General features: G+C 43.6%; 1 protein-coding gene across 1 annotated transcript in view; it reads right to left on the bottom strand.

The window, feature by feature from the left end:
* Window positions 1-4,378: 4,378 nt before the first annotated feature.
* ZNF496 (zinc finger protein 496) overlaps window positions 4,379-19,400 on the bottom strand; it is a 41,404-nt gene continuing 26,382 nt past the window's right edge. The window contains exons 4-7 of the mRNA XM_068979480.1: window positions 12,901-13,033; window positions 12,279-12,386; window positions 11,092-11,205; window positions 4,379-5,136 (exon numbers count right to left, since the gene is read on the bottom strand). Of these exons, the coding sequence (XP_068835581.1) occupies window positions 4,379-5,136; window positions 11,092-11,205; window positions 12,279-12,386; window positions 12,901-13,033 (1,113 nt within the window). The remainder of the gene's footprint in view (window positions 5,137-11,091; window positions 11,206-12,278; window positions 12,387-12,900; window positions 13,034-19,400) is intronic.

A 19,400-nucleotide genomic window follows, 5' to 3' on the forward strand; every position in this document is an offset into this window, starting at 1 on the left:
GATGTGGGTTGAGGCAGCAGGAGAGCCTGGTCATCCAAACTTCACCCTGATGTTCATTTCCTGGCCAAGCACAGGTTCACGTTACCTAATCTGTAGACTTGTTTGCATTGGAGCACTGGTGGGCACAGCATTAACTTCTGTTGCTAACAGAAAAACACCTGGGCTTGTTTGGTGGAATGGGGTGTGTGTATGTGGGGGGGGGGGCAGGGGGGGTTACATAAATGTCATCAAACTCCCTGTATTACACTGCAAGCAGAAGTGTTTGTGCCTGATCAAAATTCTGCTTTTGGTAGAGGATGGAAACTATCTCATGGCAGAAAAGCAACCAGGACCAATCTCCAAGTCTAAGATTGGCACAGACTTGTGCCTTCTCTTCCACTTGTATCATGATTTTGTTCATTAAAAAAGACGCGCAACTTGAGAGTTTTGAGATGTTTTATTTGGGGGCAAAATGAGGACTGCAACCTGGAGGACAGCACCTCAGATAGCTCTGAGACTGCTCCAAAGAGGCAGTGGGGGAAGGGCAATACATAAGATTCTGGTGAAAGGGGAGTTCAGTGCAATCAAATGTTCACTTTATGAAAGTCTTTCTGCCAGTCATGAGGAGCTGATGGCATCATTTAGTGATTTAGTGCTTTTTAAGATATGAAGATGCAAGGGTTGGGATCATGAAATCAGTTCCTGAAAAACTATCTGAAGACCTGGTTCCACGCGATTCCCGGGAGCACAAAGTGCCTCCACTCCACCCTGAATTCCCTTGGGGTGTTGAAGGTCAACAGCTGCAGCAGCACAGGGTTCACTCTCCGCAGAGGCAGATGCCCTTGTTCAGTCACTGGCAATGCTCTTGACAAGTGCCAATTTGTAGTTGAAAACTTATTAGCAAGGGACCTTTCCACCACTGGCTTCATTTTGGTTTTTCCCAGCTGGGGCAAGAGGTTAGGAGACAGAGGTTGTATGAAAATGGCTGAAGTTGGGTGAAACAGCTATCAGCTATGGTGCGATCAGGAGTGTATCCTAATCCTGTTCCTGGTTACTGGGATTTCCCTAGTGGTCCAGTAGCTAAGATTCCATGGCCCAGGTTGATCCCACATGCCACAACTAAGAGTTTACATCTTGCAACTAAAGATCCTGCATGCCAGAAAAATCCCACATGCCACAACTAAGACCTGGTATATATAAATGAAACATTAAACAAAAAGCCATTACTTCCTCTCTCTTCTAAAAAGAGAGGTGATCAGATCAGGTGATCAGAACTACCTATCTGAGGCCTAAAAGTTTTATAAGGTAATGTCTGACATCCAGAAGGGCTATTTTCAGCATCCTCCCACTTTTCTAAAAATTTTATTTCGCTGTGCTGGGTTTTCCTTGCTTTGTATAGGCTTTCTCTAGTTGTGGCGAGCAGGAGCTGCTCTCTAGTTGTGGTGCATGTGGTTCTCATTGTGGTGGGTTCTCTTATTGTGGAGCACGGGCTTAGTGGTTGTGGCGCACAGGCTTAGTTGCTCTGTGGCATGTGGGATCATCCCAGATCAGAGACTGAACCCGAGACTCCTGCATTGGCAGGCAGACTCTTTACCACTGAGACACCAGGGAAGCCCTCAAGTTCTCTTTGTCAGGCCAACTGACTAGCTCTCTCAGCTGTGCTTCTCATACTCTTTCAATAGAAAAGTCAAAAACGAGTATTAATTCAGCAAGTCAAATGTTTATTTTGCACCTGTGAATTTATGGGAACAATGCCAAGGGATCAGAGGAAGAGGGAAGACAGATGCTTTTCGGATGTGGGGTCTCTGAACATCCATGGGAAGGTATGCACACAGCTCATCTGTCTGCCCAGCCACCCAGGAAGGGAGGGTAGAAAGGATGAAGTGGGTCAGTTCTATCTTCTGGAGAAGCTTTTTCCAGAACCCAATGGTTCCTCTGCTCGGGAAGAACCTGGGATTTGAGCTGCACCACCCAGAGGGGCTTCTGAATACAGGGGGAAGGTGAACTTCTGATTAGTTACGTACCCTGGTCAGGTTTGCGTCAGTGAATTTGATACTCCCTCACAATATTTGGTGGGTACTGATCAGATGCATAGCCTCCCCACGGGTTCAATTCTGTTACACTCCCTTTTGTCTTTCTTACTTATGATCTGATTTTACAGAGAAAATATACTAAATAGACCAGTTTTCTTCTTTTATACAAATATCTAAAGTGGGTGAGTTCATAACTTCCTCCCTTAATGGGACTGTTGGGCAAGAGTGCATAGGTGGGTAGGGCAAATGTACATAGAATCTGGCCTCTATTTGAAATTTTCTCTTCCCTTGTCCTTCAAGATACATATTTTCCCACTATCTGGCAAGGTCAACCCAAGAGGGAAACTATTCCAAAACAAAGAGCCCCAATAGTTTATTTCTTGTTCAGGGTATAACCAAATTATTTTATTGTATTTACTGTTCCTGGGAATATAGATGCATCTATACAGGCACAGCAATCATAACTGTAAAACTGTGACTATTTCATTGGCTTTGTTTTCTCTTGATGTGATAATGAAGTGACAATGAGCAAAGGGTCTTGCATTCATTTGCCCGGCCTTACTGCCTGCTAATGGGACCTGACATATAAATATAAAACACAGGCCTGGTGGCCGGCTTTCTGACTCAGCCACCGATACACCACAGCTTCCATGCTTTTTCATCACTGAGCTGAGCCAACCTGGCCAGTCTTTCAGGATCAAGACAATGGTTTTCATTGCTTGAGGCTTCACTACCAGTGTCACTCCCAGTCCAGAACCCCAGGCTACGAACTTTAAAGGCTATCCTGCAGAGGATCCCCCACTCTGGGAACAGAATCTTGAATCTGAGTTCTGCTTCCAATGCAACTCAGAGTAAGCTAAATCAACTTTGTACTAATTCATCTGAGAATGAGAAATATCACCAGAACCTCAGGATTATCTAGTGTTGTGGGTTAAATTGTCTTCCCATCCCCGAAATTCATATTGAAGTCCTAACCCCAGTACCTCAGAATGTGACCTTATTTGGAAATAGGGTCATTGCAGATATAATTAAAATGGGAACAGTCTGGAATCAGTAGGGCAGGCCCTACTCCGTATGACTGGTATCTTTATGAAAAGGGGAAATTTGCAGACAGACACATACACAGGAACACCATGTAAAGACGAAGGAGATGGGGTGATGCTTCGACAAGACAAAGAACATCAACAACTGTTAGCAATCACTGAAGCTAAAGGAGAGGCAAGGAACAGATCCTTCCTTTACAAGAATCCAACCTTTCTGACACCCTGATCTTGGACTCCAGGCCTCCAGAATTGAGATGATGAATTTCTGTTGTTCTGAGCCACTCAGCTTTTGGTACTTTGATACAGCAGCCTTAAGGAATTAATACAACTGGCACACGAAGTTAATATATATATAGAATGACTTCACCAAAAGTTCTGTTTCTCCTGCTCAGCTCATCCAGACAAAAGAACTTCTCATTCATGGGACCTGAGCTCTCCTTTACGGGACCTGAGTGAGCTCTCCTTTCCTAGACATGACACAATGGGGAAGGGAAAGTTAAGCGCCTTTCAAATGATGATGCTGTCACTTCTATCCCACAACCAAGTATACCAAGGACCTTCAGGGTACAAAGAAAGGACACTTTCTTTGTAGTGTGTGCCAACAAACAAATTAAAACGTGGCCTTTAACGTGGGGTTTGCCTTGAATGAGCTCACAATTCCCAATAACCAGTCACCACCATGAAAGAAAGCTTTCCCTTTGGCAAGCTATAAAGTCCCCCACAGAGGCTTCTGAGCCTGGAAGGGCCATCTGATCATTCTGAGGTGTTCTTATGGACCAGATGGTGCCTGGGACACAGACTTCTGATGACGTGACATGGCTTGGTGTGCTTGGCCCTGCTGCCCTTGTGCCCACAGGTCCAGCCCCACCTTATTATCTTCCTCCTAACCCATCACCCCACCGGCAGCTTCCTGCTGTCAGGTAGGGAGAAATTACCTCCAGACCGCAGGATAGGGTAGGAATTCAGACAGGGCTGGAAGGGAGTGCACTGCAAGCTGGCAAGGGACAGACCCCTCAAAGGTTTCCTGTGGTAGGGGGTACCCCAGTCCCTCTACCATGTGGGAAGCACTGAACAGGGTTCTCTTAGACCCGAAACACCGGGCAAGTCAAAGCTGGTGCTGACACACTCTCCTAGCTTTTGGCACAGCAGAGACAGAGCAAATACTTAACTGGCCACTATCTCGTTTCTACCTGAGAGTTAAAGGTCAGGAGGACGTGGTCTCTGTCCTGGGGAGGAGTCTGAAACCGGTCAGTACCAAGCACAAGTGGGATACACTCTACCCACGCTGGAGCTGCACGCAAAAATGTGTGTTAAGCCCCCGACTCAGTAGGAGTTCAGAGCCTGCTTGGACCGGCGTTTCATGTGCAGGCGCTGGTGGCGGAGGAGGTCAGAGTTCTGGGAAAAGCTTTTGACGCAGTACCTGCACTGAAAGGGCCGGGACTTGTCCATGTGAATGTTACTGCGGTGCCGGGCCAGGTGCTCAGGCCGCTGGAACACCTTCCCGCAGTCACAGCACTGGCAGCGCAGCTTGGCCTTGCCCTTTGTTAGCGGGTCGTCAGAATCCCCACCCATGGTCCCTGACGCCTCCTGTTCTTTCTTCTTCACTAACTCGAGTCCGTCTGGCTGCAAGTGTATCCGCCTGTGTGAGAGCAGGTGGGAGTTGAGGCGGAAGCTCTTCCCACAAGCACCGCACCTAAAAGGTTTCTGAACCTCGTGGGTCTCCAGGTGCCCGTCTAGGTCCTCGCTGTCACTGAACAGCTCCCCGCACACCGAGCACTCGTGTGGCTTCTCCTGCTCCCTGCGGCTCCGCAGGTGTCGGATGAAGTTGACCCTCCAGCGGAAGATTTTGCCACAGTTAGGGCACACGTAGGACTTTTTAGAGGAGGTCTGCACCTCACCCGCTGCCTCAATGCCGCTCCGGCGGGAGATGGGGAGGCTGTGCTGCTTCTCTGTGGGGCTCCGTGGCTCGTCTGTGCAGTAGGGGCCGAGCTGGGAGTCCTCATCTCCGGAGCTGGAGAGCACAATCTCGATCGTCACCTCCTCATCCAGGCTATTCTCGGGAAATGGTGCATCACCTCCCACTACCAGAAAGCAACAAGGTGGTCAGTGATGCTGCCCAGGCCACATCCGAGCCCCTGCAAACCCTACCCAAGAAGGTTCTGCGTTGGTCCAGAAACACACATTTCTGTAAGGAATCTTCCCCTGCAGGTATCTCTGTGGTATATCTTGTGAGAAGGAATCCCTTGGCACGGGCCACACTGCTAACCCATTCTGCATACCTCTTTCTTCTCTCACTTCCCTACCTTTTTCTCCTAAATCCCCAGACCCAGTCCTTTTATTCATTTCTTTTCTAGCCACTGAGATCCCTCCAAGCTCTAAGACTTTGTATCTATCTGTGTAAACCTTGACCATTTACACATCATTTAACTCTGCCTCTCTTAATCAGACAAGGGAAAAATTGTCAGGGTGCATTAAAAGCCTTGGGACAGAGAAGGGTCCTATATTCTATAAACAGTGACAGGAGGCTGCCAGCTACCATATACTAGGCACTTAAATTCCCTAGGGGCTGTACAAGACTTCTGACATGCACAAGGCCATCTGATCCTGGACACAAGCCAATAATGTACTACTTGCCATTATAAACATAGGCACTCAGGTCATGTGCTTAAGGGCTCAGGGCTAGTGATATTGAGCCCTGCTGTGATGGTAGGGCTGTTCAAAGGCTCCAGATTACTCAAGGTCATCTCTTCCTCTCAGTATCATATCAGAGGCCAACCAACAGCCACTAATGGTAATGCATAAAGATGCACTGGACTTTATAAACTAACTGAAGCTGGCTCAATGGATCTTGAGTCTGTGATGTTGGAAAGATGTACTACTGTGGGGAGGAGTTGGGTGGGCAGTGGGGACCCTGATATAAGGTCCTTGGCTGCAGCCCAGAGACCACTACACGGCTCTCCTTACAGTTGTTTCCTCATTTTTTTGAAATGAGGGGCTCAGGTCTAAAACAGGGCTGGGGAATAGTGGTGCCAGGTCCTTTGAGACAATGATAGGAATATGGTTATTCTGGACTTAACTGCTAGAAGGAGAGTTGTGGCAGCTTAGGGAAGTGAGAGCAGGTGAAACTGGACAGAACATAGCAGGAAGACCCAATACCACAGCAAGCAGGAGAGACACTGGGTAGTGGAAGAGTCTATGCGGGTATTTACCCATACATCAGAGCACAAGTGTGAGGGGACTGGGTACAATGTGAAATGGGGGAGTGGGAAGGGACTTGAAGATTTAGAAAATTTTCAGTCTATCTATCCTGCAAAAAATGAGAAAGTATGTTCTGGAGAGAATACCAAGTGTGTGGCAGGACAACCACAGATCCTATTGACCATCTAAGAAGCCAAGAGTGGAGATGAGATAATCCAGGAATGGTCTGTAGAGGACCCTCTTGTCTGATGGCCTGGACCCTTGTAAATTTCATGGGCGGCCAACAGTGTTTCTGAGAATATCCATCTTGGAATAAAAAGGAAAGAGGATGAAATAAAGGAAGGCTTTCATTTCAGACAGTCCATGGGGTCAAAGAGTTGGACAAGACTGAGCAACTAACACTACTACCTCTATCAAACTTCTAAAACAAACTAATAGAGCTATCTGGATGCAAACATGGATTATCCTTGAAAGAAAAGGAAGACAGCCCCAAAGGCAGTTCAGAGGTTGACAGAACTGCCACTGCATCCACAGGCGCGTAGGGTGGACAAAGCACTGAGCCAAAGATGGATCTCAAACCCTAAAATCTAATGGAATTTGCCCTGTTAGGACTCGGACTTTCTTGGGAACCATCAGTCTTTCTTCTTAGATGATATTTAGATTAAATTATGGATTTCAAGCTGATGCTGGAATAGATTAAGGGATGTTGGGATAGAATGGATGTATTTTATATATGAGAAGTATGAATTATGGGAGAACAGAGTGAACGGGAACAAGAAGTATGGATTATGGGGGAACAGAGGGTGAAGTATTACAGGCTGAATTGCACCCTCCTAAAAATACATGATGAAGTCTTAACCCCCAGTAATCAAGAATGTGACTATAGTTGGAGATAAGATCTTTCAAGAGATAATATGCAAGAGGCCTCTTGGAAGACGAGATTAGGACATAGACATGCAGAGAGAGGACCATGCGAAGACACAGGGAGAAGACAGTTGTCTGCAAGCCAAGAATAGAGGCCGCAGGAGAAACCTCTCCACTGAAAACTTGATCTCAATCTTCTAAGCCTCCACAATATTGAGAAAATAAATTTCTGTTGTTTGAGCCTTCCAGTCTGTGGTACTTTATTATATCATTCCTAGGAGACTAATATAGTACATATGGGATTCATGCATATGTGCTAAGTCACTTCAATAGTGTCCGACTCTTTGCAACATTGTGGATTGTAGCCCACCAGGCTCCTCTGTCCATGTGATTTTTCAGGCAAGAATACTGGAATGGGTTGTCATGTCCTTCTTCAGGGAATCTTCTAAACCCAGGGATCGAACCTGTGTGCCTTAGGTCTCCTGCATTGGCAGATGGTTTCCTTATCATTAGCACCACCTGGGAAGCCCACATACGGGATGACAGCCCCCTGAAACCAGATGAAGTGACTAAAAATGGATGCATAGTTTCTAAAAAGGGGGAAATAATTCAATAATAATGTTGCTGTGTGCCATTGACACAACAGTGTAAAGAATTTCTAGTAGATGAGGTGAGACTTACAGAGGTGTGTCCATAACACTGCAGAGAAAACGTAACATTAGGGATGCCTCAGGTCAGCACTGAGATAAATATGGGTGATTGGGAGAAGGTGCAGGGCAAGAGAGAAGCTAAACTGTTAGGATAACAGTAGAGAAAACAGGGAAAAGTTACTGGTTATAAGTGCTTTTACCTGTATTGTATCAATCTTCAACAATAACCCCGTAAGGTAGACTTGACTATTATCTCTATCTTACAGGAGAAAAATTTAAAACAGAGATAAAATAGCTCCAGGTTCAGGGGAACTGTGCTTAACTGGGGGTGGGGATAGGGGTGTGTACTAAGATTATGACCATGCTCTTCCAAGGCCAAGGAACAAAGGCTGCTTTGTACTTTCAAGACCAAAAAGCTCATGATCAGGTTGATGGCTAACTCCTCAAGAAGGGTAAGCCTTGGCTTGGGAATAAATCATTTCCTGTCAGCTGGAGGTGCTAAGGAGAGAAGCAGGAGGATAGGAAGCTATATGTAAAAAAATAAGTAAATAAAGACACCATAACAAATATATCCTTATAACATTAGGATGGGGAGGCTTTTTTAAGCAAGATACACAAAAAAAGAGATGAATAATTGTATTTACATATTTAAAATGTTTCTTAGAAGAACATTTATGTGCAGACTTCCATGATAGTCCAGTGGTTAAGAATCCGCCTGCTAATGTGGGGGACACAGGTTTGACCCCTTCTCCAGAAAGATCCATGTTGTCACAGGGTAACTAATCCCATGTACCACAGCTACTAAAGCCTGAGTGCCTAGAGCCCATGCTCCACAATAAGAAAGGCCACCGCAATGAGAAGCCCATGTACCACAACGATGAGTAACCCCTGCTCACTGTAACTAGAGAAAACTGGCAAGCAGCAGTAAAGACTCAGTGCAGTCAAAAATAAATAAATAAAATTTTAAAATTATGTGCTAAAAGACACATAAAGTTAAAAAGTAGTAAGAATTATGTACAAATAATTGGGACAGGGTTTCCCCAGTGGCTCTGCAGTAAAGAATCCACCTGCAATGCAGGAGACACAGGAGATGCAGGATAGATCCTGGGCTGGGATGATCCCCTAAAGGAGGGCATGACAACCCACACCAGTATTCTTGCCTGGAGAATCCCATGGGCAGAGCCTGGCGAGCTACAGTCCATGGGGTCCCAAAGAGTCGGACACAACTGAAGCGATTGAGCACACATGCATGCACTTAGAAGGCAATTCATGGAAAAGGCAAACAGATACGGAAAGAAGAGCATGGGGTCTGGAGCCTAATCACATGGGTTCAGATCCTCAGTTTGATACTATGGGCCAAGGATTTGTGTCCTTCCAAAATTTGTATGTTGAAGCACTAATTCCCAATGTGATGGTATGTAAAGTAGGGTCTTTGGAAGGTAATTAGGTTTATATGAGATCTTGAAGGTGGGACTTTTGTGATGGGATTAGTACTTTTATAAGAAGAGGAGACAAGAGTTCTGTGTACCAAGGAAAGGTCATGTGAGCACATTAGGGGGAAGGAAGCCAACTACAGCCAGGAAGAGAGTCTTCACCACACACTGAATCTGCTGCTAACCTGATCTCAGACTTCTCAACCTCTAGAACTGTGAGAAATAAATTTATACTGTTTAACAGAAAATATCTCTTTGGTATTCTGATCTAGTAGCCTGTGCTGACTAAGATGGTATTTATCTCAGAAGGTGCATAAAGATACATGAATATAATCATAAGAAGACCTTATACTGGTGTAGTGCTTGGGCCATAAAGACACAGAGCTTACCAAATGTGAAGGGGGAAGGGCAAAAATGAAGAAAAAAGAAAAGGACCACAGAGTATTCACTAGGCAATTCACAGAGAAAACAAAATAAACAAGAAAAGATATTCAGTCTCAGTGGTAGCATTACAATGTGTGGTTGGACTGACACAAATGGAACTGGTTGGAAGGACCCTTTGTGAGCGTGGATGTGGCTATGCAGACCCTTTACCTGTTGTGAGAGAAGTGTGGGAAGAACTACCAAAATAAAAACGATGCCTATTCTCTGCAATCTATCATGTCTCACTGATCTGAGAAAGATAGCAACCCTTAGCTTCTTGTCATTTCAAAATAGATTCGGTATCAGAGCTCAGCAATGGGAGAGTGAAAACTCCCCTGTGGTAATGAAAATCCACATTCTGTAAGTATGCTGCCAGGGCTGAGACCTCCTATGAGCAGGCAGAAGCAGAGAGGATTCAAACTTCATCTTGAGAATCAAGCTGAACTGGGAATAAGCCACACAGGGATGATCACCCTCGGCACGCAGAAGCAGGCTCCTCAGAAAACCAGGGCATCAAAGCTTGGGAGGGAGTACTGTCAACCTAGATCTGCTGTAGATTTACAAAAACAGAAAATCCCTTTAGTCTACACAGGATAGGGGGTGAATACAAATGACTGTGAACTCTGCATGATACTAGGTGGAAATACCAGAATATCACGCAAATCTTGCCTCCAGAAGGTATCAAACTGTGCATGAGTCACTGTATTTGCAAAAAGCCCTCTGTGACACAGTGGACTGAAGTAAGGACTGGAGACTCAGAGTCTAAATGTTGCTGGGCACACTCTCCAGTGGTCCTCCTTTTAGCATTCTGCTAACCTGTTCTTTAATTGCAACACTGTCCAGGGACTCTGGTCTTTATGCTCAGAGACGAAATACACAGACCATGTGTCCAAAAGCACTATGTCAGCACCCTGCCTCAACCAACCCTCAAGAGAAAGGCATGGAGGGGAGGGCCTCAGATTGGGAGTCAGCTGGAAAAGATCCTAGAAAAACAAAACTAGGGCAAGCAGCCTCAGGAACTCTCAGGAACTGTCAGCAGAAATTTCAGAAAGTTCAATTCCTGAACCTACAACGCCCCCACCCCCACCAGCACAGACGTATATACATATACAACACACATGCATGCACATATACCACACATGCACAATTTCACACACACAACACAGCAGACATTATATAAACATATATGTACCACATACATAAATGCCCGCAGGCATGCTCACATGTATGCAACAGATCCCATACACCCTACACATGTACACATTCACACACAACACACCAAACACACTACACACACATACAGCATACATGCCATTACCACATTCATGCACACACATACACAGATGCACATGTACACATCATACCCCCATGCTACATGTACCCACATACTACACACGTACATATATACTCAAGCCACACATCACACACAGGTGCACCCACCCCCACACCCTCCTAAGAATTCCTTTACCTGGGCAGGTGCTTTGAGGGAGCACTGTCTGTTGGCTTGTCTGGAACTCTGGCACCTGCAGCTCATCCCGCTTTCTTCTTTCTTCTACCTGGAATGGCTGGAGACTTGGAAAGTCTTTCCAGAGAAGAAAATGAAAAATTCATTTTTCCTGCTGCTGCAGCACTACCTGGAAGAGGCATCTTAAGAGATGCCAGGCTATGATCCAAGAGCAGGCCTGGGCTCTCTCTCAGGGCAGTCACTCAGTAAATTAATGTGTGATGAGCATATGAACCTGCAGGCAAAATGGGCCAACACCATGAACATGGGTTTTGAAGCTAGACAGCATGAACGTGGATCTGGGTTCTGCCCCATCCGCTTGACTGTGGACAAGGAACTGCCATCCATGCTGTCCTTTTCACTTTCTGTGGTGGGATTTCCAGTACTCATGCAGACACTGAATGAACACAGTCTGGACAGTCTGCTGGGGCAGAGATGGGATGGGAAACTGAGCACACCAGAGGCCCTGGCTGCTTGCTCTAGGTGGGGGTGGCAAGTGGAATCTGCTCTGTGCCAGCTCAAAGTCCCAAGAGAAAGGAGGCCTGGGGGTACTGCTGGCATGGTACAAAGCTTTTCCCCTGAAGAAGCAGGCATCTTACGGCATTAAAGCACAGTGGTTACAAACACAAGCTCTGGTGACATGGAAGGCTGGGGGTGGGGGTAGGCGGGTGGGAAATGCTGCTTTTAAGCTGTGGCATGTCAACCAAACTCTAGCACCTCCCCAAGCCTCAGTTTCCTTATACTTCCTGCAGTATGTGGCTGGAAGAAGACAGGTGAGGCATCCAGAGGCACTGTGCCCAGTGCCCAGCCAAGAGGTGGCATGCCCTCTTCTTCTCGTACCTGACTTTTGGAGATCTGACCTCACTTATAAAGGGGTCATTGCGTTGTTACCACAAGCCAGGTGTTACTTACAGCGGAGGAGAAAGATATTCCTATTATATCCTAGTTCCTGGTTGAAAAAAGGCAATCCCCACACCTGGGAAAACTGAAATACCACATTCTTTCCGTAAGGAATGAGGGATGAGGCAGGATTCATTCTACCAAGACATGGTCCAGGGGTGACAGAGGGCTCAGAGAGTGGCAGAAGGAACAGGCCTGCCTCTGGCTGGCAGCAGCCTTCCATTCCACTGAGTTCTGGTATCATTCCTCACCCAAGTAGGAGACCTGGGACATGTCCTTCCCTTGGAAGTCCTGCAACTCTGGAACACGTGGCTCATTCTCTTCTCCCTGGGAGAGATCCAGCTGGGCAGCTGCATCATCTATTCACAGAAAAGGGAAGGATATGTAACTCATCAGGCCTCTGCTCCCACAGAAAACCAGGGTGGGAGGACAGTGGTGACTCTGAGACAGGTAGAGGAGAGGGAAGTCAGAGGGACACACAACACACCAAGAACACCAACAGGGGCCATGCAGGGGAAGTGGAAGGACCAGAGCAAGCAGGGAGAGGGCAGGGGAGGGGACACTAAAGGGGAAGTTGTGGGCTTGGGATAACTCTTTCAGGCCTATCAGAAAACCAGCAATGAAAAGAGTCAGAATAAGAACGATAGAAGAAGAGTAAATGCAAGGGATACAAGTTGTATTTGGTTGTGTATGTAAAACAGTCAGGTAACAAGCCTAACTTTCATGTGATAGCACCAAGCAATGGTTAATCTGCAGAGTGGCCTTGGCACCACTGTGCACAGGTGCCTCCCATTAGGGTATGGGGGTGGACAGTGAGGTGAGATGTGGACCCCCAGGTCCCAGGTCTCAGGAGAGAGCTGAGTGAAGTCTTACTTGGAGGCAGTGAGACCCCACAGTCTTCTCCAATGATGAACTCTCCATAGAAGCCAGTCTGGGCAGGGTCTAGAAGGGACCAGTCCTCTTCTGAGAAGCAGAAGATCATATCCTTGAAAGGAGAAACCCGGTTCTGAAACCACAGAACAAGTATACCTCAATCCAGGCACAAGCTAGGGGAGGAATGTGGGAAGGAAGATGAGTCTGAGGCAGAGCCCCTAGCAACATATACAGCTGGGATAAAGACAAAGCAGAGAGGCTGCTCCAGAGCTCACAGTCTCCCCAATTCTAGCCTGATATCCACCCTTAGATGTATATGGTTTGGCAGAATCCAAACAGTGGATACCTCACAGGGTGGCCAAGGATGTGTAGGACAGGTCTTCCTACACAGTGCTGGAGAGGCTGCATATTTACAACCCCAAGCAGGCAAATGCAGAATGTCCCCAGATGATCAATGTAATGCAGAGATCCCAGTTCTAGAGTTTATTCTGCACATGTGCAGCATGAGGTCTATATGAGCTCCTCTGCTGCAGCACTGGTGATGACAGTTAAATTTATTCTCAACAGAAGACTGTTTATGTATGCTGCAGAATATCCTATAAGGCATAATCACCAGTATTAGAAAAAAATAAGAGCTTGTTTGTCCTGAGTAGAAGTCCTCCAAGGTGTATTGTTACATGAAAAAAGCATCGTGCAAAGATGGTCTAGGTCCCACTTAGAAGTCTTGACCATTGGCTGCTTCTGCAGAGTGAGCTAGGACTTCCCAGATAAATGTAATATTGAGACTTTTCTTATACTCTATGTCATGAACCATGGGAATGTATCAAAAATTAACTTTGATTTGTGACATGATGGCACATCCACATAATATCAAGAGACCATAAAAATAAAGAAGTCTTTTAAAATTCTTTGCCAGTTGGAGCATGATGCTAGGTTCTCAAATTTCCTGTAAATACTGATATAACAATAGATTAATGGCAAATGTAAACGTCACTGAAAAATTACTCATTTTGTTTGTAGTAATCTGGAACTTCGATCATTTGACAGAATAGTTGGGAAATGTAAAATGTGAAAGATGGACAATTACTGGCTGACATTTCTGTTTGCACCTTCTAATTCCAGAACAGAAATACATAAATACATTTCTACTAAGCATGTCACTATACATTGGCTTAACGTGCACACATTTTCTGCAAAGGGTTTTAATCCACAAAGCATTTAAAATAAAATTCTATTTGGGGTTTTTAAAAAAAGCCCTTTATACATTTAATTGGAAAAGACTTCAAAATATTACCAGTTATTGCCATATGGTTGCCCTGGGGCCAGGTGCCAGGAGGAAGGGGCATGGGGAAGGCTGGGTAAGGAGAATTTTTGTTAGTTTTCTGTTTCTGACCATGCGGTATATAGGATTTTAATCGCCTGAACAGGGATTGAACCCATGTATCTTGCATTAGAAGCATGGAGTCTTAAACACTGGCCCACCAGGGGAGTCCCAGGAGACTTTTCAGTGAATCTCCTCCAGTATCTTGGGACCCTTCCTCCCAGCCACATACACACTTTTTAATTTTTTAAAATTAAGCATAGAGAAAACAGAGTAATACAATAAACACAAAGGATATACAACTCTGCAGCTAGAGTCAATAAATTAACATTTTGTCCACAGTACGTTTCTCCCAACATGCATCAATGTGAATCTCCTACTACTAAAAAGTTATTCTCCTACATCAGTACAATTTTTTTTGTTTTTAGCACAGTGGTTCTCAACCAAGGTGGGACTGATTCTGTGCTCAGAGGATATTTGGCAATGTCTGGAGACATTTTTATCACCACTGAGGGGTGGGCACTACTGGCATCGAGGGGGTGGAGGCCAAGGATGCTGCCTAACACATCCCTGGGCGGTGGTGCCCAAGACAGCCCAATGTGACAAAGAATTATTTAGCCCAAATGTCAACAGAGCCATGGTCAAGAAACTGTTCTACAACACCCAAGAAACAACACTGGTTCAATAAGCATCTTCTGAATTATGAAATAGCATTATCCTTTCACGGAAAAAAATCATGAAGAGTTACACAGGTAACTGTGACAAAAAGTCAAGATAGGAATTTACTGGGTTAAAGCTTTCTAATAGGTCCCTAGAAGTCTTTCTAAACATGCATTGCCTTAAAATGTCAATCATCCAAATATAAATAAAATTCAACAGTCTTATGCTCATATAACCATAAGTGTATGCTTACAATTACTTATTTATAATTTTTTTTTTTTTTTTGGCCAAAATCCATTGATTAGAAAAAATTAAAAGTGTGATTCTCCCCCAGGTACTTCAGGATATAGAAAAGTAGGCCTTTATACACAATTGGGAAAAATGAACACTTGAACAACATTTGAGAGAATGTAGCAGAAGGATACCCTGTGATCTAGTAATTCTACTTCTAGTAAATCATTAGAGATGTAAGTATAAATGAAGGTCCCACCACTAAACCTTCCCAGAAGGAGGCTTCGCTATGGAATTGGTGTTTAATATTCTGTGCATGTCTTTCGAACTCCCACTACATACGAATGCAGCATAAAACGACAGCATTGCTCTGTAAGTTCTCATCTGTCACCTCGTCCATCTGTAAGAGTGTCTCCAGAGTGTATGTGTAGAGGGAGCAATGGGAACACACATTTTGACTGATATTAAGTATTTCCCCATTGGTTTTCAGGTACAGTACCTAAAGGACATTCCCACTGGCAACCCAGTGGCATGCCTGTTCCCATACACCTTTGCCAATACACTGGGTATTGTGAAAAATCTAAGGTTCTAGCAACACTGTGGGTATGAGGCAGTCATGGCAGTGTAACTCCCCTTACCTCCATGAACATCTTGTTGTGGATTTACTGGTCAATTGGCTTTTGTCTTAAGAGGCTCATTTATTTCTTTATGCTAGTGTTCACTGAAGTATAGCTGATTTACAGTGTTGTGCCAGTTCCTGCTGTATGGATTCAGTTATACACAAATATGCATTCCTTTTTTTCACATACTTTTCCATAAAGGTTTATTACAGGATACTGAATATAGTTCCCAGTGCTATACAGTAGGACCCTGTTTATCCATTCTAAATTTAAGAGTTTGAATCTACCAATCCCAAAATCTTAGTTCAATCCTCTCCCTCCATCCTTCCCCAACCACAAGTCTGTTCTCTATGTCTGTGAGTCTATATTTTGTATAGGTTCATTTGTGCCATTTTTTTAGAGTCCACATATAATATCATACGGTATTTGTCTTTTTCTTTCTGACTCACTTAGTAGGGTAATCTCTAGTTGCATCTATGTTGCTGCAAATGGCAATATTCCATTATTTTTTATGGCTGAGTAGTATTTCATTGTATATATGCACCACATCTTCTTTATCCATTTATCTGTCCAAGGAGATTTAGGCTGCTTCCATGTTTTGGCTATTGTGAATAGTTCTGCCATGAACACCGGGGTGCATATATCTTTTTGAACTATAGTTTTATATGGGTTTATTTCCAGGAGTGGAATTGCTGAACCATATGGCAGTTCCATTTTTAGTTTTCTGAGGACCCTCCATATGTTTCCATACATTTTTTTCCACTTATTTTTTTACAGTGGCTGCACAAGCTTGCATTCCCATTAACAGGGTAGGAGGGTTCCATTTTCTCCACATGCTCTCCAGCATGTATTATTTGTAGATTTTTAAATGATGACCATTCTGACCAGTGTGAGGTGGTAACCTCACTACAGTTTTGATTTGCATTTCCCTAATAATTAGCTTAGGGTTTCCCTGGTGGCTCAGTGGTAAAGAATCCATGTGCCAATGCAGGAGACATGAGTTCAATCCCTGGGTTGAGAATGCCTAGAGAAGGAAATTGGAGAAGGCAATGGCACCCCACTCCAGTACTCTTGCCTGGAAAATCCCATGGACAGAGGAGTCTGGTGGGCTGCAGTCCATGGGGTCGCTAAGAGTCGGACACGACTGAGCGACGTCACTTTTACTTTTCACTTTCAAGCATTGGAGAAGGAAATGGCAACCCACTCCAGTGTTCTTGCCTGGAGAATCCCACGAATGGGGGAGGCTGGTGGGCTGCCATCTATGGGGTCGCACAGAGTCGGACACGACTGAAGCGATTTAGCAGAGACGGAAATGGTAACCACTCCAGTATTCTTGCCTAGGAAATCCCTTGACAGAGAAGCCTGGTGGGATTGAGTCAGACACAACTTAGAGACTAAACAACAATAACAATTAGCAATGTTGAGAAGATGCTTGTTTATCTAATGAGTTGCTCTTCCTTTTTTTAAGTAAAATCAGCTTGTTATTAACTGTGGCTATACTTAACTATCATAAAATAAAAAATAATAGTATGATTTCAATTAGAAAAATTCTAAATATGCTTCAATCACTTTATGATGGTATGAGTAATCAGTAATATTAGTGACACAAAAAGAATTGCAAGAAAATGTTTAACAAGTTAGTAGGGTGATCATTTTAGAAAAGAGCTTTAATATCAGAAATGTAGCTTTGGAACACAGAGGAGAAGAAAAAGTTCAGAAACAAAATTTGATAATATGTAAAAATTTAATTAATAAATTTTACTTATGGAAAAAATCTATAAGTAAAAACAGGACCCTAACCATGGGGGGGGAAAAATATGATTTTCATCTGATGTGCCTGATACAGTTGCTAACTACTTAGAAATAAAATTAGATTCTGATCTTTTATCATAATTACTACAAAAAAAAAAAGACAAAAAAAAGCCTTGAGGACCATTCCCCAACTAAAAAGCTTTCAAGCACTAAAAATAGAGAGGCCATATGAAAAAGTAATTGGCAGATACTCCACATAAATTATAAATATTCATAGTAATGAAACAGCATGAATGAAATTAAAAGACAAATGACAGACTGGGAACAAAGATACACCATTAATGAAAGGCAATGAGTATGTAAAATACATGGAGCCCTTACAACACAACTGGTATAGCTTTCTAATATAGTAAAAAAAGGTGAGGGAACCAAGTAAATATGTTAAAACATATAAAAAAATTCACCTTTACTAGTACATGAAAAATATATATATAAAATACCAGTACTAATGTTCTCTTTGATGAAGTTTCAAAAAGAAAGGTAAATTTCATTTGAGCCCAGAGGTCAAAAGTCCAACAATCCAATCACAGAAATCCCCTGGAATCTTCACAGAGCTTCTATACCAATAAGTAAAATTAACAAGGTTGCTAGATAGAGTGTCAATATTCAAAAATCAATTTTATTTCCATATATGAACAAGTGGAAGATGAAATATTAAAAAACCATACCACTTACAATAGCATCAAAAATCATGAAATTCTTAAGGAAAATGTTTACTAAATATGTACCCTATCCAAACACTGAAGAACTAAGTAAATGGAAGGATTTAAATGTTTCTAGATGGGAAGACTTCCAACTATTAAGATGTCAGTTACCCCACAATGATCTATAAAATCAGTGAAATTTCATATAAAAATTCCAGGAGGCTTTATTTATTTAAGTTGATGTGTTGATTCAAAAATTTATGACATACTAAGAACTTAAGACTAGCCAAACAAACTCTGTAAAACAAAAGTGAACCTGGAGGACTCACTACCAACTGCAAGGACAAAGTATAATGTTATAGTGTTCTTGACATAAAGGATCAAAACATAAATCAGTGCACTGTTAGAGCCCGATGTCCAGACATATGTGGACAATCAATTTTTGACAAAGGTACCAAGGTAATTCAATGGAAGAAAGGGAAATCTTTCAGTAAGTCGTGATAACTAAATATCAACATAAAAAAACCAAACCAAACCAAAACAAAAAACAAACCCTACGCCTCACACCATACACAAAATGTTTTAAAAGGAACCAAAGGGACTTCCCTTGCTGTCTATTGGTTAAAACTCCATGCTTCCATGGCAGGGGACTCAATCCACCACGGTCAGGGAGCTAAAATTCCCACATGCCGCTCATTGCAGCTGGAGGGGAAAAAGAGAAAAAAAAAAAAAAGGAGGCAAAGACCTAAATGCAAAACCCAGAACTATAAAACACAGTAGGAAAATATTTGTGGCTGTAGGCTAGACAAAGATTTGTTAGATAGGACATAAAAAGTATTAAATAATAAAAGAAAAAACTGATAAATTTAATCTCACTAAAATTGAAGATATATGATCTTCAAAAGTGAAAGTGAAGTTGCTCAGTCATGTCTGACTCTTTGCAGCCCCATGGACTGTAGCCTACCAGGCTCCTCTGTCCATGGAATTTTCCAGGCAAGAGTACTGGAGTGGGTTGTCATTTCCTTCTCCAGGGGATCTTCCTGACCCAGGGATCAAACCCAGGTCTCCCGCACTGCAGGCAGACACTTTACTATCTGAGCCACCAGGGAAGCTACGATCTTCAAGACATCATTAAAACAATGTAAAGGCAAGCTGAAGACTGGTAAAACATACTTTCAATACATGTATCTGACAAAGGACTTAATCTAGAAC

The sequence above is a fragment of the Capricornis sumatraensis genome, chromosome 9, assembly GCF_032405125.1.
Source record: "Capricornis sumatraensis isolate serow.1 chromosome 9, serow.2, whole genome shotgun sequence".
Lineage (NCBI taxonomy): Eukaryota > Metazoa > Chordata > Mammalia > Artiodactyla > Bovidae > Capricornis > Capricornis sumatraensis.